At 40.5% G+C, this 27,940-nt stretch overlaps 1 protein-coding gene across 1 annotated transcript; it reads right to left on the reverse strand.

Annotated features, from left to right (window-relative positions):
- Positions 1 to 27,940, reverse strand: OBI1 (ORC ubiquitin ligase 1). The gene is made up of 6 exons (XM_067563283.1): positions 27,786 to 27,940; positions 18,130 to 18,265; positions 17,313 to 17,404; positions 14,889 to 15,137; positions 12,332 to 12,420; positions 1 to 2,406 (listed from the first exon to the last, which is right to left on the reverse strand). The coding sequence occupies exons 1-6, from the start codon at positions 27,855 to 27,857 to the stop codon at positions 852 to 854; spliced, it is 2,193 nt and encodes a 730-aa protein (XP_067419384.1). The 5' UTR covers positions 27,858 to 27,940; the 3' UTR covers positions 1 to 851.

The following is a 27,940-nucleotide window of genomic DNA, read 5'->3' on the forward strand; positions in this document are numbered from 1 at the left end:
TTACAGTGCTTATGACATCTTTTATTCAATTCACATAGAAAAGCATGCAGTATTAATGTAAAACAGTACAGTATTAATGTAAAATGTTCAGTGCACATTAGGTAAACAAGTCATTAGCATACAAACCCATTTTTATGGTCTACACAGGCGTACTGAACATGGTCTGAATAACAATGCTTTCTGGAAACTAAATTAAAAATTGTGCTTAACTTCCCAAAAAAAAAAAAAAAATCAAGCCGTGTTTTCAGTTTTAAGGAAGACATGTTTGCTAACTGAAATGCTGAAACACTGAAAAGACAGCGAGGCAGCTACAATATATACACACTTCAACTACAGTTTCAGTATAGAATAGTGCCATGCAAATAGGTCTAAGCGGCAGCAGCAGTTTCCTCTGAAAGCAAAGTTTTACAACAAGAATGTACAGTGCTTTATGGCAAGTGAACATTATTTCCAGTAGCAGCAATACAAGAATTACCATTACTTTGTAGCATAGGAAATGAAACTTTTAAAAGCAAGTTCTTTCCCATATAAAGGGTTGGTTTCACAGGAACATTTAAAATTGGTCATATTCAAGGATGACGTAACTGCTGCTCAAGCAGAATATCATGTAACCTGACAATAAAAAAAAAAATGTAAGGAATTACAAAACAAAAACTTCTATCAAAGAAGAAAGCGCTGAATGGTTCTTCTCTAAGTGAAATGGGGTGGGGTGCTCAGAGAACATTCAGCTTTCACTTGGTCAAAATGGACAGGATCAGGTCACAAGGAACTCACCAGAAAACAAGCTCACTTGGGAACTATTAAATGTTCTCATGTTGGCACTAAGACGACTAATTTCAAATCAACAAGAGTCAGTTTTTAGTAGTTTTTGAGGGACTAGCACTAGAAAGGCTGCTCTGAATTTTTCTTTTGGTTGACTGATTGACACTCTTATTTTTCTTTTCAGGAACAAAGGAAGAAGCCCAAGGAGATTGAAGTTGGTTGTGAAGATTATGCATCTCGGATGACATCTTTAAAAAAGAGGAACCAAATTTTTGTTCTTCAAATAACCTTTGTGAGTTACTGAAAAGAAAACTTTGGGAAAGCTCTCTTTGAAACAAACAGTTCTGAGGTTTGGTTTCACTAGTTTCTGAATTTCGGCCTGAAAACAATGGGAAGTGTTCATTCAGGTCTAGTCCAGAGGGAGAGAGGATTGAAAATGTAGCAGGTTTCCAATCTACCAATTGGTCACTTGACTCAGGGCATTTTACACTGTTTGGTTTGTTCCTTTCTTCCAGCTTCTTCTCTGATTCTTTCAGGAGTTCAGAACACTGGGTTGACTTTGAAGGATTATCAAGGTCAGAAGATTTAAAGTTGTAGTAGGGACTCTTGCTGTTGTCAGATTCAGACATCATGGAGTCCAACTCAGAAATTTTATCAAGGTAAGCAGCATCCATGGATGCCTCACTGGATGTTCTTGTGCGGTTCATTTCTGAAGAGCGGATAGTATGTAATCTTTTAGATAAAAGAAGTTCATGCTTATCGCTGGACTTTGCCAATGGTTCGCATGAATGACTAGTGATTGCGTTTTGCTCTGAACCTTCAATATCTAAGTTCTCAGCATAGTTTGTTGGGCAGCTATTCCAAAACATTGGTTTTGCTGAAGTAAAACAAGTCAACTTCTTTTGGCTGTTACAGGGGTTTGCACCATGTTCTGGAGAATCTTTGTTGCAATCATCTGATGTGTCACAAAAATCATCAAACTCCAGTTTCCTTAGAAAGGCAGATGGCTTCCCTGTACTCTCTGGTTTTACGAGAGGACTCTCTTTGATATCAGGGGTGTTTAACTGGAGACAACTCAGAGACAAAGAAGGCGTACATGGTGCTGGAAGCTCATAAAGCTCTTCATCTTTATATGGTGCACAATCCTCAACTTTATCCCACTGTTGTTCTAAGCAGGCATCCATATTTGTAGCAGCTATATCCAGGAGAACATCTTGACACCCTGAAAATAGTTCTTTGTTTGTCGGACAACAGTGTGCATCTGGCCCATCTGAACTGTCTTGACTAGCAGAGTTTGAGCAAGCGCCATCTCCGTCTACGAGTCCATTACTTGTCAATCGCTCAAGACTGTCAGGACTTTGGCTGGTAGTTGAAGTCTTTTTCTCTAGTCTTTCTACTTGGCTTTTCAATGATGCAATGTCTTCTTCACTGCTTTCACTTCCTTTATCATCTGTGAAAAGTGCTCTCTCACTAACAGTACTCACATTTTGGGTTTCTCCGCTTGATCCTTTCAGCTTTGAAAGCTGACACTCCAGTTCTTCTATGTATTTGTCACTTCTTTCCAGTGCTTTTTTCAGACGGTTCGTTTCACGTTCACACTGCTCTGCTTTGGACTGAAGGGCAGCTGCTGTAAACCTACCAAACCTTCAAGAAATGTGAAGAGAGAAAATATTAAGTTGAAAGAATTGATTCACTTGTGTTACCTTTTTTCACCTCTTGACATAAATACATTTCCTAATTTAATTTCAAGAAGAGACAATTATGTCAACAAACATGTTAATTTGAAAGTAAAAATATACTCCCATTCATGATTGTAGTTACCAGCTAGTAATGAAAAAGAATCATATTGTATAGGTGGAGGTGAATACATGAAACACATCTACCACTCAAAGTTATAGTGAAGCAATAACAAGCAGAAGATTACCCTTCCAGGGCCTGGATCTATCAATTCAACTCAAATATGCATGAAGAATTATCCCCTAAAACAATGGCAAAGATTTATGGGAACATTTGAACGGTGGTCCACATCTTGAAATATTTACATTCAATCATTTTCCTACAGTACAGCAGTGTTTTACAATGCATTTCTTACACAATGTCACCTTGTCAAATATAAAATGCCGATATGAAATTCAGAAATTGTAACAATCCTTAGAGGTGGTTTTAAATACTTATTTGGATCATTTCAATTACATTCATCTTAGATGTCCAGCTTCTCCTTGGGCTTCACATGGACTGCACTTTAACTTAGTTCAGTGCTCCTTGTTTTATAGGTTTTACCATTGTAATGTCAATCTAATTACTTTCCGGATTCCAATATACAAAATTGATGTTTGTGACTTCAAGAGTTGCATGTAATGTGTTTGCACGATTTCTAGCTAGAGCATATTTTCATTTGCAAAAAAGTTAAAGAAGAAACAGTGTAGACCCCTCTTCTCACACACTTTTCCAAACTTGAAATCTTCACCTGCCCTCTGGGGAAGATCATCTACATGCCCTACCCAAATCTAACCTGCCACTGACAGGTAGGCATAAGGGAATCTCCTGCTCCATCTGCAACTTTCAATTTACAGAAAGAAAACTAATTAAGTCCGGATATTATGAGGAGGGAAAAACCTGCAGCCACTTTAAAACCAGGACATTTATTTATGCTGGGTTACTGGTTTCTCCCCCCTGTGCACAAGCAATTTACATTCACTCTTACAGCAGAGAGTTACAAGGCACAGAGACTGCATAGCCGTGCCTCACTGCTCGGGTGCTCTCCGGAGCCAGAAGGAACCTCTTTCCCATCCCTGCAACTTTTGTTTCTCAGCTCCACATATCACAACCCTCCGGCCAATGAGGTCTGGATTCAGGTGCATCCCCAGCCTGTGAATATCATTTCTGAAATAGCCAGAGGCATTGCTACAGAGCAACATGTGTGTTGCCACCAAAGGACTGAGCCAGATTTTGATTCTTGAATTCTGATCCCTGAACACTAGCTGAATGATTTTCCAGAGGTGTACGCTAACAATTACAACCAAAGCCTAAGGAAGCGTAGGGTGCGCCGAACCCCTGAAGAAGTTGGATACAGCATCAACCTCAATGGTGTGACAAGAGAAAGGAAACAGGGATTTACCCTCCCACGGAATTGGCTACAAATCCAACTTTTCATCTCAAAACGACAAACCAGTACAAGTCAAGCTTTCCATATTTAGCCATACATTGCTTTGTAAATAAGGAATAACTTTGCTATGGCATGTGTTTAAAGGGAGACAGTCAACCACCCTATCTGAATTTTGTTTACTCTGTATATAGTCAGTTTCACCATTTTCCCTATACAAGTTAGTCAGTTACTCTGCCATGTGTGGGTCTTTCATATAGCATATGAGAGGGGGAAGTGTTTTTTTTTTTTAAAGAAATATTAACATGGATTGTAAATTCACAAAAACTGGCAGGAGACTCAGATAGGTGGAGTACCCAATGCCACTTTTCACTTGTTTTTTAACTGATTAATTTTAAAATTCACCATGTCCCATTAAATACAATATGTCAACTTATCTTGGCTTGTTTTTCCCTTTAATTTCAAGCTCAAATAGAGGTAACTCACTGGTATATTTGATTTATCTGAGAACTGCAAGGATAAAGAAAGATTTTTCCCTGTTTCCCAGGCCAGAGACACTGTGCTGTATTTATTTTTACTTCCTCTGAAGACTTCGGTATAGGCCACTGTATAAAATAGCGTAAGAGATTCAGCATCTCATCTGATATGGTCTCTCTCTCTCTCCAGCACTCTCCCTCCCCCAGTACACCCACCCACCATCTGAAGTCATGATTAGCTTAAAAGCTAAGTGTAATCACCAGAGAGAAATGAAAATTGCTTATGCAGAGTATGCAAGATTTTCCAGATTGTTGTAACAGACAATTTAACATAAAAATTAAACATGTTTTACATTTATATGCATACCTGGCAATTTTTTTAATGGAAAAAAAGTGTAATATGTTTATTTAATGCAAATAGCATTAGTGACAACCTCAGATTTGCTTACCAAGAGGAAGCATTGTATTCTCAAGTGGAAGTTTTAGAACACGTGTCCTCAGGAAAAAATGAAGCATGTCATTCAAAACCAAACAGCATTGCTAATATGTTAATTGTTGTAGGGGGACGTGTCTGGGAATTTGTGTTTTTAGTAAAAAAAGACGCATCATACAGACCAACTACAAATGGTTACATCTGCAATGAAGCATCAAATTAGTAGAGCAACTTTCTACTCCTACTTTGAAGCTTGTGTGCATTTAAAATCCAAATTTTCAAGGCCTCCATAATATTTTCTCTCCCCCAGCAAGCTATTAGTTCAATTATTTAAGTAAATTACTCCATGGCCAGGAAAAGCGCTACATGGTTTTAGTGATTAACCTGTATGTCAGATGACAAATCAGAACACATTAATATTTTGGGTAAAGCAGCCAAAGAGACACATACACATCTTAATTAGGAAGTTGAGATCTGAAGATAAACAAAATGGAGAGTCTCTTTGACATCCGAGCTCCAAACCAGCATGCCAAGTGTAAAGATGGGTTTGGACACGTTCAGGAGAATCACTTGCTGGCTTGTGGCTATCATGAGAAACCCTCAACAGGACTGCAGATATGCAACATGAATGTATTGAGGCAAGCATCTGATAATACTGCTTCTGGAGAAACTCTGTCTCCAATATTTTCAATGTTAAAAAACCAACAGTAATATATAAGGGAAGCCGGTATCTAGTCTATTCCTATGTCTCATATTCATCCTTTGATCGCCAGCAGGCATAAAAGGCAGGCAGCCCAGTGAGGCCTATGTGCATGGTCCCCCACAAAAGAAATACATAAAGTCACTCCCCCTCTCAAGCTCTCAGTTGAGTTTTATCCATGAAAAAACTACTACAATTAAATCAGAAGTTAATGGCCAGTTCCTCATCTACCTCTGCAAAAAGTTACCAGTGGTAAATATTTCATCTGAGTAACAAGAACGGGCATTCCTTTGCAGATTCAATTGCCCTGTCATATTTAAATCAAAGTGAGATTCCAAGTGTGTCCCCACCCTGAAAAGTGACAATGTAAAACTAAAGGCAGTCCAGACTCTCATGTTTATCGTCCATCACCAACTCCAGATCAAGTCTGTTTAGTTTAAGTCAATAAATTAGTTATTTTCTAACTACCAGCCTGGACAAACTCACTTTAGATTCTTTCCTTTTCACATCACCATCCGTGACTGTGGTTCCACAAGCCAAATGATGCCCTCAGCTCCATATGTGCCTAGTTTAAACTTATACAACTAAGTAGGTACAATAAACTACTGAAGCAAACCAGCCCTTTGTATTTTAACCACATACAAAGCACTAAAATGACATGAGATTTTGAGGTGACAAGCCAGGAAATTCAAAAACAAAATAGCAACTAGCCCCACAGCCCTCTAGTATATATTCTCATGAAACATAAAGATCTCCCACAGGGGGTGGGGATGTGGTGCATACGTTACAAAACCCTGCGAAGCCCATGACAATAGACTTAGACCACACTGGAATTATTAATGCCATAGCAGCTGTTTGGGGCTAGCTATTAGGGCTGCTGAAACCTGTGGGCTCCTAGATTTTGACGGGGGGGGCCCATGGACCAATGCATGGCTCGGGGCGGATGGGAGGAGAACTCTCTGCATGCAGGTGAGGCAGCTCCTCTGCTAAATTGTCCTCTAGTCACAGAGGGTGAGGGGTATGATAGAGGAGAAGAGCTGCTCTGTTGCAGGAAGCAGGTTTTGGGGCAGGGCACGAAGAGACAACACTATCCTCACTCAGCAGCCGCACCTTCTCCCCAAGGATGGAAGGCTACATTGCCACAATTCTAGACAGCGGTGGCTTCACTTGTGTCCCTGGTGGAGAGGAAGAGCAGGAAAAGGGGGAGGGAAGTAAGCAGGGAGACATGGGAATCCCGGGAGACACAAAGAGACTATGGGGGGCCAGAAGGGACTAAACAGCACAAGACCAACAGAAGAGAGGGTGTAACAGGAAGTGAGCCAGGGAGACAGGCAACAGGCAGTGGGATGAACATGAAAAGGTACAGAATGAGAGGAAAGAGGATGCTGCAATAAGACCTCCTTAGCGTATCACGGGACCACATGGATGGAAGCTACTGAAAGCAAGATTAGTGATCTGCACTGGCCAGGCGGTAGTTGTTAATAGCTGGGTAGTGACATTTTAATATATAAATGTGAAAAAGGGGCCAAATGTTCTTCTTCAAAGGTAAATTAGTCTTCCAATTACTAACTCCTGAAACCAATCTTGCTGGTTACAGAGCAAATCTCGTCCTTATAAGATTAAATTATGCCAGCTCTGGCTGAAGGCTTTTGGGCACTGGAATGCTTTGCTATAAGACGACTGGGGAACGGGGGGCCAGAGGAATTTCCCTTTTCCAGAGGACAATCCAAGGTTTGAAGCTAAACAATAAACAAGAACATTCACTTTTTAGGGAGGCTCTTCAGTGTGGGGGTTGAGTATATTAGAAGTGTATCGGCAAAAGGAGAGTTTGCAGGTAGAAAAGGAAGTGATCTCATTTTTATGCACTAATATCCCATCAATGTGCATGACTACTGGGAATCAGCAAGCAGGAAGGAAAAAGAATTAGAACTGAGGAAAGAGACGTTAATAAAGCAACAGCAGTTTACAGGGCTCCGTGACCAAAAGCAGCAATACATCCCCTTTGCAAATGATTGAAGCAAGGGAGGATCTCTGTATCATTGTGTTGATACCGATCTTATAAAATGGTCCTTGATGGTGCCAGGAGAAATGTATTACAACTTCTGAGATTGCCATTCTAACCCAGTAGCGATATGAAATTCCCAGCGGGTACCAAGTTGTAAGTAGCATTACAACACGAGCTGTACGAGAAATACTAGAAGACTCATTTGAAATATGCAGAAAACAGGAATTAAAAAAAAAATGTTTTTGGCTTGCCAAAAAAAAAAAAAAAGGCCCCACACACATAGAACAAAGATATTCAGTGAACAAGAGGTACCTGGAAACCAGTGACACCAAATGAGACTTGCACTAGCTTTTTAATAATAGTAGACAGCAAATAAGAAAAACATGCAGTGCAATAAGGGGAAAAAAGCCAATGCAAATCTGGGCTGTATACATAGATAGACCAAACATCATGGATCAGGGAGTTAACAGCCTCTACAGGGCATAGGTACAACCATTTTTGGAATACAGCAAGATGTTAGGAATTGGAGGGAGCTCAGGTAAGAGCTATAACAAAGTACTGGAGGCTAGAAGAACTGACTTACAAGGAAAGATTTTAAAAGTTACATATGTAGCTTGAGTATGAATGACTAACTGATGAGAAGGAAACATGATAACAGTCTGTAAGGAATTTAGACTTTTGTCACCCTTATCACAGAGGGTTCGGAAAAGGAGTTTACTCTCCATGTAGGAGTTTATATTGCCAAAAGCCAAGGACAAGGAACGGATGAACCTGGCAGACGTGTGGGTGAGCAGGTGCCTGGATTCTTCTTAATGGACCTCAGAGACAGCTCTCTAGAGGCCTGGAGTTTAGGAAAGCCCACTAACAGTGCCTGAATAATCCGAAGAATTAAGAGATGGAAACTGTTGAGCTGGAGCTGAATGGGGGAATTAAACTTGGTACCTCTCCTCCAGGAGGTCAAGGGGGTTGGATTAGGAAAACAGCCCTGAAATGAGGCAAATGTGGCGTGGGAACCAGCAAAATCTTGTCCAGTTCAACAAGCAACTGTGAGGCTGAAACATCAGCAATATTCTGAGTTTCCTAGACAGACTCCTGGAAGGACAGAGCCCTGATGAGATCATTGAGGATGTGATTCCCAACTCCTCCTCCTACTGATTGGCAATAGCTATTGCCCTTTGTCCAGAGACGACCCCTAGGATCAAGGACAGGCCAAAAAACAATATCCATCAAGCATACGGCTTCATGAACTCTGAAGCAATAGTACTTGCACAGATGCTGGAACCTTGTTCCGGTGAGGAACATCTGGGGTACAGCCTGTCATTGCTTTCCATTAACTGACATTGAGGGTTCACAGCAGAAAGTCTGGAAGAGCCCTTGTTCAAATTCTATTCTATCTAGCATGGGACAGAAACACATGCTTGTAGATTTTACATATTGAACCTGTTGGGGGAAAAAAAAATCAATTTATTGATATTATATTGGAAAGTAGTACTCTCACCTATTACAATCCACAACATAACATGCACACACCCTTTCCCCACTAGATCAATCCCTAACACAAAAGTAGTATGTCTCCTTTATGCCATGAGGGGTGGCTGAGCCTTATTTGTTGCATGAAGTAGAGTTGTTTATTTTTGAGTTGTAGAGGTAGGATTTGAACTGAGTCCAGAAAGAAGCAAAAAGGCTGCTTGCTGGATTCCAAGAACCATCTGGACTTCATTTGAAAATAACCTCCTTTTTGGCATAAGAAAGTCGGAGAGGCTAGACAACTGTGCGCAAAGCCTCTCCAAAAAAATTAAGTGACAGTCACAGTTTGCGTCCGAGGATGGTGAATATCACAAAGGAAGGAGGAGGAGGTCTTACGAGGCACCCCACAGAACTGACCAGAAGGTTTGCAAGTCTTGACCCAGCTGCTGGAGATTAAGACCTTTGGATCTACAGTGCTGAGATTTTTCCTCAGAACTTTGTCCCACAACACAGAAGCTCAGGAGAGAGTTATACCCGACATCCATTCTCAGGGCTATTGAGGAAGTGCACTGCAGTTGGTCTCCAAGTACTCTCTCAGTAGTACTCTTGCTGTAAGCCTGGGAGATGGGAATCTAGTTTTAAAGCCAAAGAAAGGGCTGGTATTCTCTTCGGTACACTGCATACTGCGGGCCTATCATACTTCCTTTTACTAGGGGGTCTTCCATTCACGAGGCCACGAGGTTCTCAAGAAACTGTACTAGGAAAACAGTGTTTCCTTTTGAAGCTTTTATTTTTGGTGAGGGGTGGGGAGGAAGGCTGCTGCAGGGATACAGAATCTGTAAGAGTAAGGGACAGTCTCACTGTATTTGAAGACAAATTCCTACCAGTTCTGGGGGGAAAAAAATTCACTGCTGACACAAGTCTCTCTCAAGTTTCTATCTTTACCCAAATTAGCCAAAGCGAGGAGCATTTTGAATTTCTCACTGAAATTTGTTTAGAGAAGTTGGAACGCTAATTCAAATAAAAATGAACAATTTTGGATTTTTCTCCAGGACATACCTAGACTCTTCCTGACACATTACAGGTGAAATTTCATGATCACTCTGTGGGAAACCAATCCAATTGACCTTAAAAAGACTGAAAGAAGTTTTGGTTTTGTTTATAATAATTAAAATATTTCCATTTATTAGGTTTTGTTTATAGATTTTGGGAAAATGAACCAAGTTTGTTTTAGAATTAAGCAAAAAAATTTTTACCCAGTCAAAGTTCAGAGATTACAATACCTTAAATTTTAAAAATAATTGGGAAGATAAACCATGAGAGAAAAGTGGACGGGGGAAAAAAAAAAATCAGTGTTGTTAATGCCACTATCTTCCAGATGCTACTGAAAGCTTCTCAGACTGGAATTTTAACTGGCAGCAGAAGGAATTAAATATTCAGGGCTAAGGATACCTAATAAGCCGATATAGAGCTGGTTAAAACAAATTTGAATCTAACTAGTCAGAAAGTACAGAATACTCTGGGTCGATAGGCCAGCTACATCTCTCGCTTTGGGTAAAAAGTAAATACTGTCAAGATGAATTTTCCTTCAAGTATACTTTTAGATCTTTGGGGCTTTGCCTGTGGAGCTACTAGTTTACTCACTTTAAGGACATTAGGATTCCTCAGCAGTGCTTGTGGATTGCAAGAAAGGAAGCCAACAATATCACCACAAGAACTGCCTTATATTAACCAAAGAAGAAGGCAGGTTGTGTTTGCCCATAAAGTTACAGGCACAAAGTCAATATTACAAATGGATCTTTCAAAAAGAAATCTCCATTGCAGCTGCCATCAATGTTTCCTTTGCTAAAAAAACTTGAGCACACTAAGATGACTTGGGTGGCAATATATACATAAACTCTCACTAGCTCTAAGGCGCCCTCTACTTTGGAATCATGGCACTATAAGCAATGACAAACTTTTTGTGGGAAAATTAACAATAAGGGTATTTATTCCATAAACTAATTGTTTGAGTTCCATGATGTTCTTCCCACAGATCACTAAAAAGCGTCATTACTGCTATTTTATATACTGCTATTTGGAATATTCAAGCAGATGTTTAGCTTAGATTGGAATGAGACGCCATTACAGACAACAATAGCTGGCTTCCCACATGCTTTACTGTTTTCTGAGGATTCTGCATACAGTATCTATTTATACACTGAAAGTAATTGCTCAGATAAATCAGTTTACTGGATAATAAAACAAACCAAAAAACCCTAAAGTAACATTGCGGGGTTCAGTGTTTATCATCTCAATTATTTCTGCTGGATTTGCTCAGTAAACTGTATTTTTAGTCACAGCTTATTACCAACCTGAGATCGGGGGCACAGCAAAAGGAGGGACCTTCCCCCCCAAAAAACAAACCCAAACCATAGAAGCTATGTTCAGTGTCTCACACATTATCAGACTTTCGGCCCAAATTCACCTTTGTGCATGCAGAAGCTCCATTCTCAGTCTTTCGTGACATATAGGCTTTGTGCTGGCTCTTCACCTACAGGAGGATTTCACACTGGCGAATAATTTATTGGCCGTGTAAGCCAGAATGAAAGCCAGCTCACTCTCCTGTAACACCACAAAGCCAGTGAAGGAAGAAAAAAATAGCAGTGAAAAAGCTTTCGGCCTGATTCTTCTTAGTTACCTTGGAGGTGAAATTAGGAATAGTTTCGCTGCAGTGGTAAGAGACCTGTCAGAATCTGCCAAAGACCCAATGGAATCAGAAAGGGAAGAAACACTTCTTGTAGTGCCTGAAGTGATGAGCCTGGGATCGACACCTCAGCAGAGAAGTACAGTCAGCATGACAATCCCTGCCTTTTGATGTCATGGTCCTCAAAGTTTTAATTGTTTAAAATGGTAAATTTAAAGCAGAAGTCAGTTCTGGTAATGACAAGTTGCAACTTAAGAGTCCTAATCCTGCGCCGTTTACTCACCTGGAAAACTTTCATGGATTTGCAGAGTTTTGACTGAACAAGGAGCTGAAGCACACACTATACAAACCAAGGAAAACTACCTATTGCGGCAGGTCACTTGGTAATAATCCCACCCGCTCTGCCAAAGAGAGTCTGATGCCAGATTGAAAGAGAAGTGAAATTTATTGAAAATGAAAGTTTAATTCAGTCCTATAGCACTACTTAGGTAATGCAATGGTAATACTACAGAGATTGTACAATACATTTATTCGCTAAGATTGCAGTTGACACCCAGGTCTGTGGACAGGGAAACTCCAAATCCATATTCAAGCCATGTACCCAGCATTACATACAGCACTGTAATTTTAAACTAAGGTCTACAATACTTAAACATGGTCTTTGAACAAAATATTGTCGCTTTTAAAATGTTTACATACTTTTGTGGCGATCTACTATCAACTTCAGCTTTCAGTCGCAAATTCTCTCTCACAAGGCCACCATTTTCCAGTCTCAGTTTCTTATTTGCCTAAGGGAAAAAAAAGGGAAAAAATAATTATGTATACAGTAAAACAGAACTGGCTTATAATATTTATAGGACAAGCTGTTTGCGCTTTTTAAAGAGACAGCATTAGAAAAGTGCAGCTAGGAAACAGCCCTCAGATAGGGACACCACTTAAAAATTACCCTGGGAAATGGCTTGCAAAACTGAATAGAGAACAGACATTTTTTATTTATATCCCCAAAATACACTGCAAGGCTCCTATCTAGGGAAATAAACAGAGCTATGTTCGTTAGCAGAGAGAGTCATTAAGGGGATGTACTAATGGCAATTCCATGTTTTTTTCCACATGACTAAATGCTTTAAGTACATTAACATTACAATGTGCAGGTATCAGCAAAACTAATGTTGAACAGCTTTTCTCCCTCCAAACTAGAGTAAGATTATTCTGATTAAAAAAAAATAAAAATAAAAGCTTAGTTATCCTATGGACGTAAATCCTTTATGACAAACTATTTGCCGTCTTCCTTCAGCATAGCTTCCATGATGTTCACATTAAGACTCTTGGATTTACCGCCTCGCTCGCTCTTTGAATTGAGGTCAATTTCTTCTTCTCAGTTCAGTGGACAGTCTTGTTAACAAGATACTTCATGTCAAGAGAAGTTTAAAACACTACATTTTTTTCCAAGTCTCCAACTAATGCTAAGGCCTAAAAACAGGGAGAAGAAACTCCTTGCATTTTGACAACTGCTCAGTCTTGATAAATTGGAGAGAACATTGAGGATACAGCAGTCTCCTGATACGTAACCTTCAATGGCAGTATGTCTACACAGATTATGTAATGCTAAAATTGTGATTTATAGCCTCAAAAAAATAAAAAAAATTCTGTGATCAAAGTCAGTCTTCCCCCCATTCCTTGTATTATGCACAAGACTCTAAACAATCTGCTACTTTTGTTTGTTTGTTCACAGCGTTAATGCTAAGGATTTATTCATTTTAAATGCTGCAAAGACTCAAAAGGCCAAATTCTGTTGTTACACCAGTATGAATCCAGAGCAGTTCCATTGCCCTTAGTGGACTTGTTCTGGATTTGCATCAGTGTAACTGAAAGCATATTTAATCAGAGCCAAATTCTGCTTTCAGTTATATAAACCGTGTGGAAATACCGCCATTTAAGGTTACAAATGGTAAGACTTAGTATTAATACTGTAAAAATGATAATATGTCCTAAATATGCCAAAGCTTCAGTTTCCAGGAGGCAATCCAAGATTAAAAATGGAAGAAATAAAAGGCAGCATCTCTAATAAATGCAAGTTAAGTTTCCTGAATTTGTCCTTCAAATTCATTTTGAAATTTCATTCTTATTCAAACTGTTTTAGGCAATTCTCCTTGCCCTTGGGTGTGTTTTACAAGATTTCAATATTTACATTTGTAGTCACCAAATTCTTAGTCTCTCTTCCCCTCCAAATCACAAGTTTTGTTTTATACTGTCTTCAAAAAGCCTAAAAAGCATCAACAAAATAGCTCCCAAGTACTGCAGAGAGTGCAGAGTAAGTTTAAAAGTTTCCAATACAGGATTTTTTAGTCCTAAACATCTATTTTAGGTCAAAGGGCCAAGGTGGGCGAGTTAATATCTTTTATTGGACCAACGCCTATTGGTGAGAGAGAGAAACATTCAAACTACACAGAGATCTTCTTCAGGTCTTCTTGGTCAAAGGGTTAAGTTACTCTGTCTCAGAAAACTGCACCAAAAATATTAGCTATCAAGGAGGGTAATAGGGCAAAACCTGTTTAAAACAATTGGGCTGTTTTTGGCAATTGAAGGTGTAAAAAAGATATAGTCTATAGCAGTGGTCCCCAAACTGTGAGATGTGCTCCCAAGGGGGGGGGGGGTGCGTGGAGGAACGTTTGGGGGGAGGGGAGCAGCGGGGAGGAAGCACCACCCAGCCTCGCTCTGTCCCAGGTCGCAGCTCAGCTCCTAGCCCCAGCCACCACGGTCCCTGGCCCTACGCCAGCTCCAGCCCTGCTCCACCTCTAAGCCAGCTATACCCTCATTCCCTGTCTACCCCCATCCCGCCTTCAGCCCAAGCGTCTCTGCTGAGCCAACTGTGCAGTAATCGAGGGGAGATGGGAGGGCAGATAGATTCCATTACTGGTAAGGAGGGGCACAACCAGAAAGTTTGGGCACCACTGTTCTACAGATTATTGCAAGCCAGAAAACTCTGGTCCCCAATACTGAAAATGTGTGCTAGCATAATCCAATGACTGGGGCATGGAATGACAGACGAGTTGAAAGTCACATGCAATACTGACTAGAACAAACAATAACATCAGACACCTGCTATATAGAAATACTACAATATACCAACAGTCAAAGGAATTCAACTCCCCCCCCTTTCTTTTGGAGCTATGAGGTACTCAAAAAGTCAGACTAACCCTCACCCCTATTAAACAATTACACTGCCTATTTGATTAGAGAAGCAGACATTTGTTACCTCCTTTAACTTTTCCAGATCATCTTTCACTTCCTCATATATATCATTAGCAGCTTTAAGTTTCTTGGTCCATTCTTCCACAGTTTCTGGGCCAGCTCGGCTTGCCTCATCTGTAGACTGATGACTTTCTTCATTTGTGTTACACAGACCCAAGGCCCCAGGATCCAGAACTGTTTTCAGCTGCGATTCTAAGCTGAGATTTTTACCTCTCAGCTCTTCCACTTCTTTCTGCAAGGTTTCTATTTCATCCTGAAAGCGTTACAAACCCAGGAAGCACAAAAACGCAACAAACCAGAAAAAGATATAAGAATTAATTGCAATTACCTCTCGATATAATTCTCTAAATGCTTTACGTGTTGAGATCCTCTGCACACCAGGATAGGTGCCTTGGCTATAAAGAATTCATTAAAGAACTTTCCAAAGTGCACTGACAGATTGACCTCTGGACAGGTTGCGGAAGGCTACATTCTGAAGTATAGCTTAGGGTTTCAGCTATGGGCAGAGGAATGGCCTCTGTCTACATATAGCAAGAGCATAAGACTATATGTGGATTGAACACTTTACACAGTGAAGCATTATCCATTTTACTGCACATTTTGGGAGGCGGCTGGCCTCAACACAGTGCGCTCATATGAACTGTCTGCTACCTCATTTACTGCTGTTCAAGAATGAGAAATGGGGAAGAGACTCTATGAGAGACCAAGACATAGCAAAAGACTTTGAGTTGCATGTTTGGAGACAAGGACATGGGGGGGGGGGGGGGAGTAGACTTCTACAAAGTGCCAAAAACAAGGACATGGGGGGTGGAAATAAGAGGGTTATGGGAAAGCCTATTTGTGCCTGATACCCGTGGTAATAGCTGTTCATGTGCTCTCTATGCTGCTGACCACACACGTTCTTGCACGGCTTAACTGCTACATAGGAGTAAGACTACAGGAGGATCCCCACACATAAAAAAAATCTAGGCCTTGCATTGATTCATGAATGAAAAAAAATATAACTTGATCTTCTGCATTGGATCCTCCACATTTTAGACAGATAAGCTATTCATTGATTTTCAGAGAGATTTATTCCCTTAAATTCTCAAGTGCACTGACATTTGGGGGTGATCTGACAGGCATATTAGGGATCCCCTGGTTAGAGGTCTGCTTGGGCCTAATTTTTAGGCCTGACCCAGACCCAAGCCCACCCAACCCAAGAAGGCTGCATCATCTTTCGACCAGACCCAACCCTTCCCCGCCAAACTTGAGTAGCTGCCGCCTGCTCCTGTCGACTGCCAGCCCCTGCTGTGCTGTGTAGGAAATGGCACTGCCACTCCTCAGCAGACACACTCACTCCAGCCCACAGCCCTCACAGCACAGCGAGGCAGTGGCAGCTGGCCAGAGCAGGGCATGCCGCCACCCCTAAACTGACCCCAGGAACAAGAGAAGGGGAGCTGACCCAATCCAAGAGGGTGCAGCCGTTCTCCCACTCAACCTGGACCCTAGGTTTGTAGTCAAGTGCTGTTGGGTGGCAGGGCTGCACCGCTGGCCCTCTGGGGAGATGCTCCCCTTGCAGAGCTCTTCCAAAGCCCTTGGGAGCAGATGAAGCACATCTGTTTCTGCCTGCTCTTATTCCCTCACTCAGACATCACTGCAGGTGTCAGGGAAGAGTTTAGAACTTGGAACGTCTCTCTCTATACTGCTCCTACCAGGCTTACAAAATCTGAAGAGATAGCAGCAGGCAACCATGTGCATAGAGGTGGTCAGAGAAAGTGGGTCCAGGCATACCTGGTATTGCTCTCAGACCTGCACACTCTCCCTTGTTCATAAGAGATCTTTCACATCAGGAAAGGAGCAGAAAGCTATACTGAGTGCTTTGTCATTTTAGAAGAACCCTGTACATTTTTTAAAAAATTAGTCCATGTCAAAAAATTCAAATTGACAGTGTCTCACTAAAAGGTTTTTTCCTTCATGGTCAGGAGGGATTTCTTTGGAACAGGCCCACCTTCTTGTGCCTCTGGGCATGGTTGTCTGGGTGCAGCAGCAGGAAGAGACAAGTTAACAGTAACGCATTAAAAATATTTTCAGTCACATGAAAGTGTGTGTGGGGGAAGGGGAAATAAAGTCTACAGATGAGATTTTCTAAGTGCTTAGCCTTGGCCTAACCCTGCTCTCACTGAAGTTAATAATAAAATTCCTATTGACTTCAGTGGGAGCAGGGTAAGCCAATACCAAGTTTTTCTGAAAATCCCACCCTGAAATCTAGATTAGGAGATGAATCCACACTGAAACTCAAAATGAGATTAGGAGACAAATTTCAGTTTTAGCGTGTATTCAAAATAAAACTTTTCTTAAAAAGGAAGTGTAGAAATTAAAGAGAAGAAAGAGTAGTACATAAGTTATCTTCCAACTGAACAACTTTTAACTTTATCTTTGCTGTTACCTCATATTCTTTGTGGAGCAGTTCAAGTCTGGTTTTACGAAGATGTTTTCTGACTACAGGACTAAATATAGGCTCACTTTCACTTGTTCCCCCTACAGGAATGCAAGATAAACAGTATTATTACTTGGTTTGTTTTTCAGACCAAATACAAAGTTAGTAAAATACATTGTTTTCTCCACGTGACTTTAGATTCCTAATTTTGTTTTAGAGGAAACTGTAATGCTAAAATCGACTGGGGGAGGAGGGGTAATCAAATCTACAATTACAGAGACGGATGGTTAATTTTGCGAGAAAGTTAGTAATCAAGCCTACTTTATTTATTAAATATGCTTGTTAAATATTTAAACACATAAGAGATGAGTCTCAACAAAAACCCAGATGAGAACATTACCAAACTCTGGGAAGTGCAGACAAATTTTGCAACTCAGCCTCAACTTCAATTTTTCTGAAAAGAAAGTGTCTATTTCAGCCTTTGTATTGAACCAGTTGGCATTCCTGTTAGGTGCTTTCTCCTTAGGTTGGGGGTCACAATACACGGGCAGAATGTACAATGGCTCTGTGCATTTCCAACAATTGCACTCTCTGGCCAATACTTTCAAAGAGTTATTGAAGCCAAGTGGGGTAGTCAGCACATTGAAAAGTCAGGCCACCCATTTAGGCATTGTGTTTTAAAACATCATGGCCTAGACTGATAAATGATTATTCCAAATGTGCCCAAGAAATAGTATGGAAAACATTAGGGCATGTTTTCACCATGGAAGAGTCTCATCTCTTAGCCACTGAAATAATGTTCCAATATTTGCTAACTGGCCCTTACCTATAATCTCCTTGCAGGGATTGTCAGGGGTGATAGGGATCCTGCAAGCTGGACACTGACTATTGTTCTTCAACCACACATCGATACAAATGGAGCAGAACACGTGGTTGTTGACACAGATGACCGGATGGCGGACCTTTTTAAAAAAAAAAGATTGTAAAATATTTTAAAGCTATTTTAAGTTTATTTGTTTTTAGTCTATTATATACTGTCATTCAGTATATATTTGAATTGAACAGTAAAATGGAACAAAGGACATATTTCATGTACATTATATAGTACTTTTCATTCAAAGTAACTCCCAAAGAACTTCATAAACTATATACAGATAGCCCCACTGAAATGCAGCCACCTCTAGGTCAAGGGTCACCTAAAGACAAGCAACAGCTGATTCACAGAGAATGGGAGAGGTTTTTTGGCACAAGTCAAACCCGTGTTCTTGCAAGAAGTGCCACTGGAGTACCTAGGATTAAGTCCCACTTGCAGAGAGTAAACTGCATGGGAATAGACTTCAGAAGGAATAAGGAGCTGAATCTACCCAGCTGGGATTTCAACCAGTGGTTCCAAGGACCACTAAGCCATTCCCCTTGCTAAAGGCATGATACCGTTGTGCAACACGCTGCAAAATAGCACAGGGTGGCTATCAGAAAGCTTATGCACCATGAACATTTACGTAAAATGTTTCACTTAAATTTTTGGATCACAAACGCATTGAGTTCAACAAGATGTTTATGTTTTCCCTTCCAAAGCAACCAAGTACCAGGTTTACAGAAATAAATGTTTAGAAAGTATTACTAACAACATTTTACTCTCTCTCTGATTAATTTAAATTCTGCTTGGAAACAAACAGCATCAGTATTCAAAACCAACTGTGCAAGAAAGATTCTGCACTTCACTATGATATTTACCAGTTACTGAAACTTCTGTTTGGGCTACATTTCAGAAAACTAACTCACGCTCTCAAATCTCTTAAACCCCAGCCCTGAAAACCAGTGCTTCTAAGACGACTTTCTACTCACTTGATAGTAAAAACAAAAACACACAAACAAACAAATCACCTTCTATCTCCATCCAAAATAGCTACTTTGGAAATAGACCAGTAATACTAGATTAGATATTGCTTCAGGTACTAAAGGGCCTCAAGTAGGAAATAATTAAAACCAAAGTTCAAACAAAACAAGAATTAAAGAAACCTGGAAGAGTTTTTTATTTAAAAAAAAGGTACATTTTCAAGATTTTTTCCTTTGCTGCATTAAGAAGGAAGTCATAACAAAGATGGAAAAGTGAGGGGAACGGGGAAAGAAAAAAGGAAGACAATAAAGAGGATAGGCATTAATTTATTTGAAAGCCAGACTGGACGTGTTTTGTAGTAATCATATCAATAAACTTAATCCTACACAAACTGAAAACAATGGGTGTTTCAGCAATGAACACAGATGGAATAGAATCAAGCCCCACTACTGCCAGGGCATCCACCAATTCACCTCTCATACCCTTATTGTATTAGACAATTAACATTGCTTTAAGAATTTCCAAAATGACACTCCTGAACACCTAATGACCTGTCTACAACACAACACAAGTGGAGTCCAAATAATTAACCCTATTTTAATTCACACCCTTAAAATGTAGACACTGCTTTCAGATTAAAAGGGTCTTTTTGCCATTTAACCTAATCTATTCTCATTATTCAATTAAGTTAAATCAAATACCCAACTGAAAATTGAGTGACTGAACAACAAAATGGCAGATGAAATTCAGTGTTGATAAATGCAAAGTAATGCACATCAGAAAACATAATCCCAACTATACATATAAAACGAAGGTCTAAATTAGCTGTTACCACTCAAGAAAGATCTCGGAGTCACTGAAGATAGTTCTCTGGAAACATCCACTCAATATGCAGTGGCAGTCAAAAAAAAACCAACTAATTATCTATCCCTTTCCTAATGACTAATTAAACAGAAAATATTATATTGCCTCTTTATAAAACTTGAATATTGCATGCATATCTGGTCACCCCAGCTCAAAAAAAGATATATTGGAACTGGAAAAGGTACAGAAAGGACAAGTAAAATGATTAGCGCTATGGAACAGTTTCGGTATGAGGAGAGATTAGTAAGACTGGGACTTTTCAGCTTGGAACAGAAATGACAAGGGGGGATATGATAGAGGTCTATAAAATTATGACTGGTGTGGAGAAAGTAAATAAGGAAGTGTTACTTCTTCTCATAACACAAGAACTAGGGAGTCACCAAATGAAATGAATAGGCAGCAAGTTTAAAAACGAACAAAAGGAAGTAGTTCTTCACAAAACACAGAGTCAACCTGTGGAACTCTTTCCCAGATGATGTCATGAAGGCCAAGACTATAATGGTGTTAAAAAAGAACTAGGTAAGTTCATGGAGGATAGGTCTATCAATGGCTATTAGCCAGAAGGGGCAGGGATGCAAAACCATGCTCCGAAATGGCCCTAGCCAGAGAGCTGGGAATGGGTGATGGGGGATGGATCACTTGATGATTACCTGTTCTGTTCATTCCCTCTGAAGCATCTGGCATTGGCCACTGTCAGAAGACAGGATACTGGGCTAGATGTACCATTGGTCTGACCCAATATGGCCGTTCTTATGAAGTAAGTGTCCACACACAAACATACGCCAAAATAACTGATTTATTCTGTTGTTGTTTGCAGTGTTGTTGTAGCCTTGTTAGTCCCAGGATATTAGAGAGACAAGGTGGGTGAGGTAATCTCTTTCATTGAACCAATTTATTAGCCTAAGCCTGAAGAAGAGCTCCATGTAGCTCAAAAGCCCGCCTCTTTCACTAAAAGAAGTTGATCCAATAAAAGATATTACCTCACCCACCTTGAGTCTTTAAACTGATTTAGTTACTTTGGTTCCAGTTCCTGGTTAGACCAGCCCTATGACTTCCTAGCTACAATAAATGTTCTAAAACCAGAAATCTTAATCTTAAAGTACTCTGGTTGCTTAGCACATCTCTTTACAAACAGTCTCACCTTACTTTTACCCCACATAAGCCAGAAAAGAAGCTTCTTTCGCTGTCATAGAATCATAGAAACATAGGACTAGCAGGGACCATAAGAAAACAGCAACTCCAGCCCCCTGAACTGAGGCAGGACCAAATACACCTAGATCATCCCTGATAGGTGTTTGTCTAACCTGTTTTTAAAAACTTCCAGTGATGGGGATTCCACAAATCTCCCTTGGAAACCTATTCCAGAGCTTAATTACCCTTATCATTAGAAAGATTTTCCTAACAACGAACCTAAAATCTCCTTTGCCGCATATTAATCCCATTACTTCTTGTCCTATCTCTAGTGTACAAGGAGAACAATTACATTACAGTCCTCTTTATAACAGCTCTTAACAGTCCCCTCCATAGTCTTCTTTTCTCAAGACTAAATGTGCCCAGTTTTTTGGTTTTTAAACACTTTCTTTATACATCAGGGTTTCTTATTGTTTTTTTGGGGTTTTTTTGTTGTTCTCCTCTGAACTCTCTCTAATTTATCTACATCTCTCCTGAAGTGTGGTCCCAAGAACTGGACATAGTATTCCAGCTGAGGCCTCACCAGTGCCAGGTAGAGAGAGACAATTACCTCACGTTTCTTACATACAACACTCCTGTTAATACACCCTCATTCCTTCTCACTCAGAAGCAGCCTTAGAATAGTTGCACAGCTACCAATGACTGAAAACTAAAAATGCTATAGCATGATAATAATTAATAAAAAATACATATCCCTAAATAGCAAGATGCATTTCAAGACTTCGGGTTTCCAAAAACCTGAAGTGGGAACACACTTGTAAAGACTGAATAATCACATCACAACATCTTAAGGAAAACAGCAAATTACATTTTAGTACTGTCTAGTGCATTGTGCTCCTGATTTACACTGCTTTCATTTCAGGTCTTTTTGGAAGTACTTTGGTATCCAAAGAAAGTGATATTAGCAACGATAAAAGGTCTATTCTGGTAGCTGGCTCTGTTATCCAAGAACATATTTAGTATAACACTATTTGGTAGTATCATTCAAGTACAACTTGCGGCTTAAATCTATTTGGGTCCAATTCCTCAACCTGTTCTAATGATTTTTTTTTCTTAATATAGCTGATCTGGGTAGGTTTGAGATATGCTATGTGATCCCACCATTCTTCCATGCAAAATGTCTGTGGATTACGTTATCAGACACGCTCTTTCCACAGTTAACTAGAAGTTTCTAATCCTGTGCACATTCATGTCACAGTGTAGTAACTAAGGCCCCAAAGTCTGAATTAGTACTATGAATTGCCCACGCAACAAGGCTGTTTAGAAGAGACAAGACAGAGGGCTCAAGGAAAAAAAAAAAAAGTCAAGGTTTAACAGGCATGATTTCTTCTGATTGTCTGAGGAAACAGTCTCTGCAGCCTTTCACAAGAATGTTGATGCAACTGAAATAAACTGACTTGTTCCCTGTCTGTGAATGAACAAAAGAACTCACATGAAACATTAAAATATATCATGTTGTCAGATACAGTACTAAAAAACAGGGAACTTGATGGAATCTAATATTATGATTTAAAGAAGTTACATGCAAAAAGGGAAGTCAACTATAAGTGATACAAGTTTGGGCAAAATATTGTAACTTTAATTATAGGGTTTATCTCATGAGCAATCCTGTTGAGAAATAAATGCAACCCCTTTTTCCCTAAGTCTAAATCTGCCCAGGTTGATTTCTGTTAGTTTAGTGACAAAGTGAAGTAGTAAGGCTAATATTTGCAATCAAGCACGCTTATGCTATCAAGATAGTGAAATATACCTGTGCTGACAGAGGGAGTAAATAAAAGGAACTGAAACTAATATCGTGTTTATAAGGATACTTGATCACAGAGTGGATTAATCAGAAATGTAACTGTTTGATTAATAATGCATGGACTCAACTCATTCATACAAAAGAGGCCCCACCATTGTTGTTAAAACAAGAACAGAAATGGAAAATGTTTTCTAGCAGGCCAGAACAGCTGTATACAACAGATCTTGAAGTGACTTTGCATTATTATGCAATGGACTGCTAAAACTAGTTTAAAGAGCATCAAAGAATATGGAGGGCATTGGTATAACTTATGTGGACTTTAAACCAGACATTACAGCAGCTAGCAGAGCACTGCTGGAGAAACCACAACTTGAGCAAGCATAACTGCAAAGTTGGTCAAGGGATCCACTGCACGTAAATGGGCCAACAGAAAGCGATTTGCAGAAATAAGTTGTTGACTAGAGCAATCCAGCCAGTATAGCCCAAGATGGTTGTACCAACAATTAGGACCTACCTTGTCTTACACAAGCTGGTGTGACAAGATGTGCTGCACAAAGAGACTGGAAAATTCCAGCCCCAGCTGCAAGAACTCAGAAGGCGATGACTGTACAGTGAGAGAGGACACCTCTCATTTTGGGTGCCGAACATTCAAAACGTCTTGAGGCCTGGATCAATATCTGACTGGTCCGCACCAGCACCTCCAAGAAAAGAAACCAAGCTGAACCACTCAGCAGAAATGGGATAAAATGGCCATCTCCTGAAGCACATTGGTTCCTGAAAGCTGAAGGCACCTGGAAGGGAGAAGACTGAGGTGCTGGGCTGGCCACCTGGGAGTCCTCATGGTGACATCAAGTAACTATCTTCGATATATATCTTTAACTGTCTTTTTCTATTTTCCAGCGATTTGGATTGCTTGCTAATGTGCCAGGAAAAGACTATAGTTGTAGCCGTCCTTTGCTCCACCTGTGTTTGTAGCCTCAACTCCTGCGGTGAACAAAAATTTGAGCTGAAAGCAGAGGTCTGAGCAAAGATAAGCAGCCCACAGACCCAAAATCAATCAATCACTTCCTGAAACTGGATACCTAATTAGTAAGGAAGTACATATTTTTGTATGTACTTTAAAGATTGTCACAGAGTCCTTGTTTTGCAACAGGTTCCAATCAAGATTGTCATAGAGTAGCTTTGAAACCGAACAAGTTACTGCAGTTCACTGAGATTGCAGAACACTGCACAAGTGTCTATCTTAGTTAATGGTTTCATATAGACATGAAAACACATCAAGTGTACAAGCCTCTTGACCTGCACTCAGTCTTTAGAGTCAATCATAAATGTAGGAGTTTATGCTAGACAGTTAGGAGTCAGAGCCTGATTTTAATATAATTTGTGGGAAAATAGGTTAAAATGGTTGACCACCATAGAGCCATTGGGAAGAAGATCTTGGTGAACTGGCATGTAAGTGATTGACAATATTGCCTTATGCTTTAGCTTTGGATGGTCCTCCCTTCCCTCCACCCCCACCATTCCCCTCTTGCGTTAGCAACAGCAGAGTTGATAACCAGGGAGGCTCAAATGACACAAATTAGGCTCCAATCTGAGGAACTCAATCAAAAATCTAAATAAAGTCATTTTTTCATTATAGTGATTGAGTATGTGATTTTTTTGTTGCGATTTGATCCTGAAAACGTGCGTATCCATCAATTTTCTAGTTTTTGTTAGCTAAGTCATAGTCCAATGTGATTTTTTGTTTTCTTATATCTTGTACTTAGGGCCCTACCAAATTCACAGCCATGAAAAATACACCAGGGATGACGAAATCTGATCTCTCCAGTGATATCTGATTATTGTAGTGGAGGAGCAGGACTGTGGGGTGCCCCAGTCAGGGGCTCCTACCGTGTGCTGGGCTCCAGATGCTGGGCTGGGCTGGGGAGTGACAGGACTTCCTCATTCCCTGTAGGGACCCCTCCCAGGGCTGTCCCTGACTGCAGGAAGCTCCATGGCTGCTGGCTGACAGCCCAGCTCTGAAGGAAGCGCCCCCGCCAGCAGCAGTACAGAAGGGTGACAATCCCACGACCCCCCCACCCACAGTCCCTTTTTAAGTTGGGACCCCTATGGTTACAACATGGTGAAATTTCAGATGTAAACATCTAAAACCGTGAAATTGACTATTTTAAATTGACCAAAATGAATCATGAATTTGGTAGGACCTTACCTATACTATTAGCTGCTGTTAAGGATATTTCATAAAATTCTACAAAGCTTAATATAACTCAAATTCTTTTCTTTAGTTAAGCAATCAGAATTTAAAAAACCCTAAGAAAAGCATATGGGTAAACAGTTAAGCGGTTGCTTAATTAAGGTTTGTTTTACACCCTGCTTTCTGACAGCAACGTGTTTGAACATTTTTTTTAAATAATTAGCTGAGTAGCAAATGTACTAAGGCCATGGGCCGTATCCTCAGAAGTCTACAGAAAAATTATTATAGACGTCAACGAATGAAGGATTGCGACCAAGCACCTGTCAATCCTTTAGATAATAAAAGTAGAAACAATATTCTGGACCCCTTGCCAATAGAGAAGAAATAAAACTGAAAGAATGATGATTCTCTGCAAAGGGTGGTTAAGAAAACAGTATGAAGTCTCCAACAGCTAAAGTCAGGCAGCTGGCAATACATTCAAGAACCATCAATACAATAGAACTAGTATCAGTGTAGCACCTAAGAGCCCTAGTCATGGGCCAAGACCCGATTGTGCTAGGCAATGTACAAACATAGAACAAAGAGACACAGTTAAAACACAGCTTACAGGTAAAATAAAAGTTAAATACACTGTAATATTTCATTATTAAAACAACATTAAAGTTGCAATGTCAGGCATTCAAAACTTATGGAATTCCAGAATTGAGGTTGCTTGTACAACTTTAATTCATTCCCCATTCCACCCCTCTGTGCATATGTATTATGATTCAATCTTTAATTACTTGGTCACACACTATTTATTCTCCACAGGACTTCATCCGTCCTGTGCATAGAGTGAGGCAGGTGTTCAGTTACTGGGTAGCTATTAAATATTTCTTTTTACACTTACCACTAAATATATGGCTCCATGTATGATTTACCACATACCATCCATACACTGCACTAATTTTCACGGGACAGCAAAAGGCACCTCTCTGACCCTCTGCCAAATTTCAAGCGCATACTGAAAAGCATGCGGGCACAAGAACTTTTCAACAAAACAGCTGAAAATATTTTCTCTGCATTAGCAAAACAACATATTTCCCCCCTAACCTTATTCTTAGTTCTGAACTGTTTTTGTTAAAAAACTTTCCAAAAATTTGTAGCTGAGAGCAAATACTTAGTATGGAAAGTTTCATCCAGAATGGCTAAAGTTTGGTAAAGCTACACGGTCTCAAAGTATTAAGCATCTTTAACTGTAGGGTTACTACCAGGTCCATTTATAATGTCAACACATTTATCTTGGTGTAAGATGTGCAGAACTTAAAGTATTGTGGAAAGCTTCTAAAGAATAAAGGGCCAATTTTGGAGAAAAGCCATTCTGTACCACAGCCACAGATTTCTTGAGGTCTCCTTCCATTATTGGCAAGCAGGGATCCATAGAATCAGAAGCAAGATCATAGTTTGGCATCCTTGGCATCTCAGCAGAAAGGCCAAGAAATGACTAACCATGGACACTGAATAAATGTTTCAAAAAATAACAAACAGGTAACCCAATAAAGTTAAAAAACTACTCTCTCCTCCCTCCAGGTCAGAACTGAATCACTTAACAAGTGTGAGCAGCATAAGTATGGTCATCCCCCTGTGCTGTACCTACTCTGTATGTCAGGCATCTTCATCCCCCCTGAGGTCTTGCAAACAAAAAAAGACCCATTGTCACTTAATTAGTGGCTCCCTCCTCCCCTACCCTCTTCTCTAACAAGTGTTAGAGTCCTAAGCATAAAGACTATTTTCTAATGATAGCCTCTCCTCACAAAGTCTTTTATGAGGAGGAAGGAGAGGAAAGAACAGAAAAGAAACTGAATTTGGGGAGCAACGAACCATAAAAATGAATCTGTGAAGAAATATACCAACTTTCAGCAGCAGCCCTCCCCAATCTCCAGGACCAAGGGAAGAGATTCTGGCCCAAAAGAACTCCATTTACAAAAATGAAACATTTTTCAGCTACCTGGACTAGAATTTGGCTCCATGTTGTTTGATCTACTCTGGTCCACCTCCAGCACCTGAAATATTTGTTTCAACCATTCTTTAGCATACAGTTCCCAGACTCAAACACATTACTCTAAAACGTCCTCGGACCTCAGCAGGCAAGCAAGAAAAAGCCTCTTTATCCTGAACACACACACACATTCGGGGGGGAAAGTTAAACCGTGTCTGGGGGCTGCTGGTCCTCCGAAGGGCCATTTCCTCTCTCACTCTCTGTTAACTCGCAGCACTGGAGATTTTTTTCTTTTAACGAGCGCAGCGCGGGTTTCCCATAATCCGAAAGGTGGCAATAAAACTTGCCGGCAATAAAACGCCACTAGTCACGATCCCGGCTCGGCAACCACCACCGAGCGTGGACCTCCCCTTCCCTGCCTGGGCATAATCACCACCCCCCAACTTTTTCCCTCGGTCTCTCTCCGGTGCCACTTTGGGAGCTGCAGCCTCTTTAAAGGGACAACGCTAAACCCAGGCACATGCCCAATCACTGATCATGGTTTAAAGCAGCAGTCCCGCGAGGTGAACCTCCCCCACTCCAGCCCCCGGGCACATTTGGGGGGGGGGGGGAGAGGAGGAGGTGCAAGGCAGCTGCCCCTATCCCTCGCTCGCTTTGCCTAGCCGCCGCATTACCTTTCCCAAGCAAATGTGGCAGGTGATGGGCAGCGTGAGAGACAATGTCACATTCTGAACGTTCTGAGCCATTGTGGCGTTTCGAATCCCGCGAGCGCGGAAGTTCCACAGGCGGCACAGCGGCAGCGGCAGAAGCAGCAAGAGAGGAAGCCCTC

This window comes from Emydura macquarii, unplaced genomic scaffold, assembly GCF_026122565.2.
Source record: "Emydura macquarii macquarii isolate MOO-44397 ecotype Brisbane River unplaced genomic scaffold, CSIRO-AGI_Emac_v2 contig_2473, whole genome shotgun sequence".
Taxonomy (NCBI): Eukaryota; Metazoa; Chordata; order Testudines; family Chelidae; genus Emydura; species Emydura macquarii.

Bases quoted from the DNA above. Each gene is read 5' to 3' on its own strand.
- OBI1 (XM_067563283.1), bottom strand. From the start codon at position 27,857: ATGGCTCAGAACGTTCAGAATGTGACATTGTCTCTCACGCTGCCCATC. The intron at 17,405-18,129 runs GTAAGGGCCAGT...GCATTCCTGTAG, and splicing joins TCCCTGCAAGGAGATTATAG to GGGGAACAAGTGAAAGTGAG. The intron at 15,138-17,312 runs GTAACAGCAAAG...TAACGCTTTCAG, and splicing joins TGCTCCACAAAGAATATGAG to GATGAAATAGAAACCTTGCA.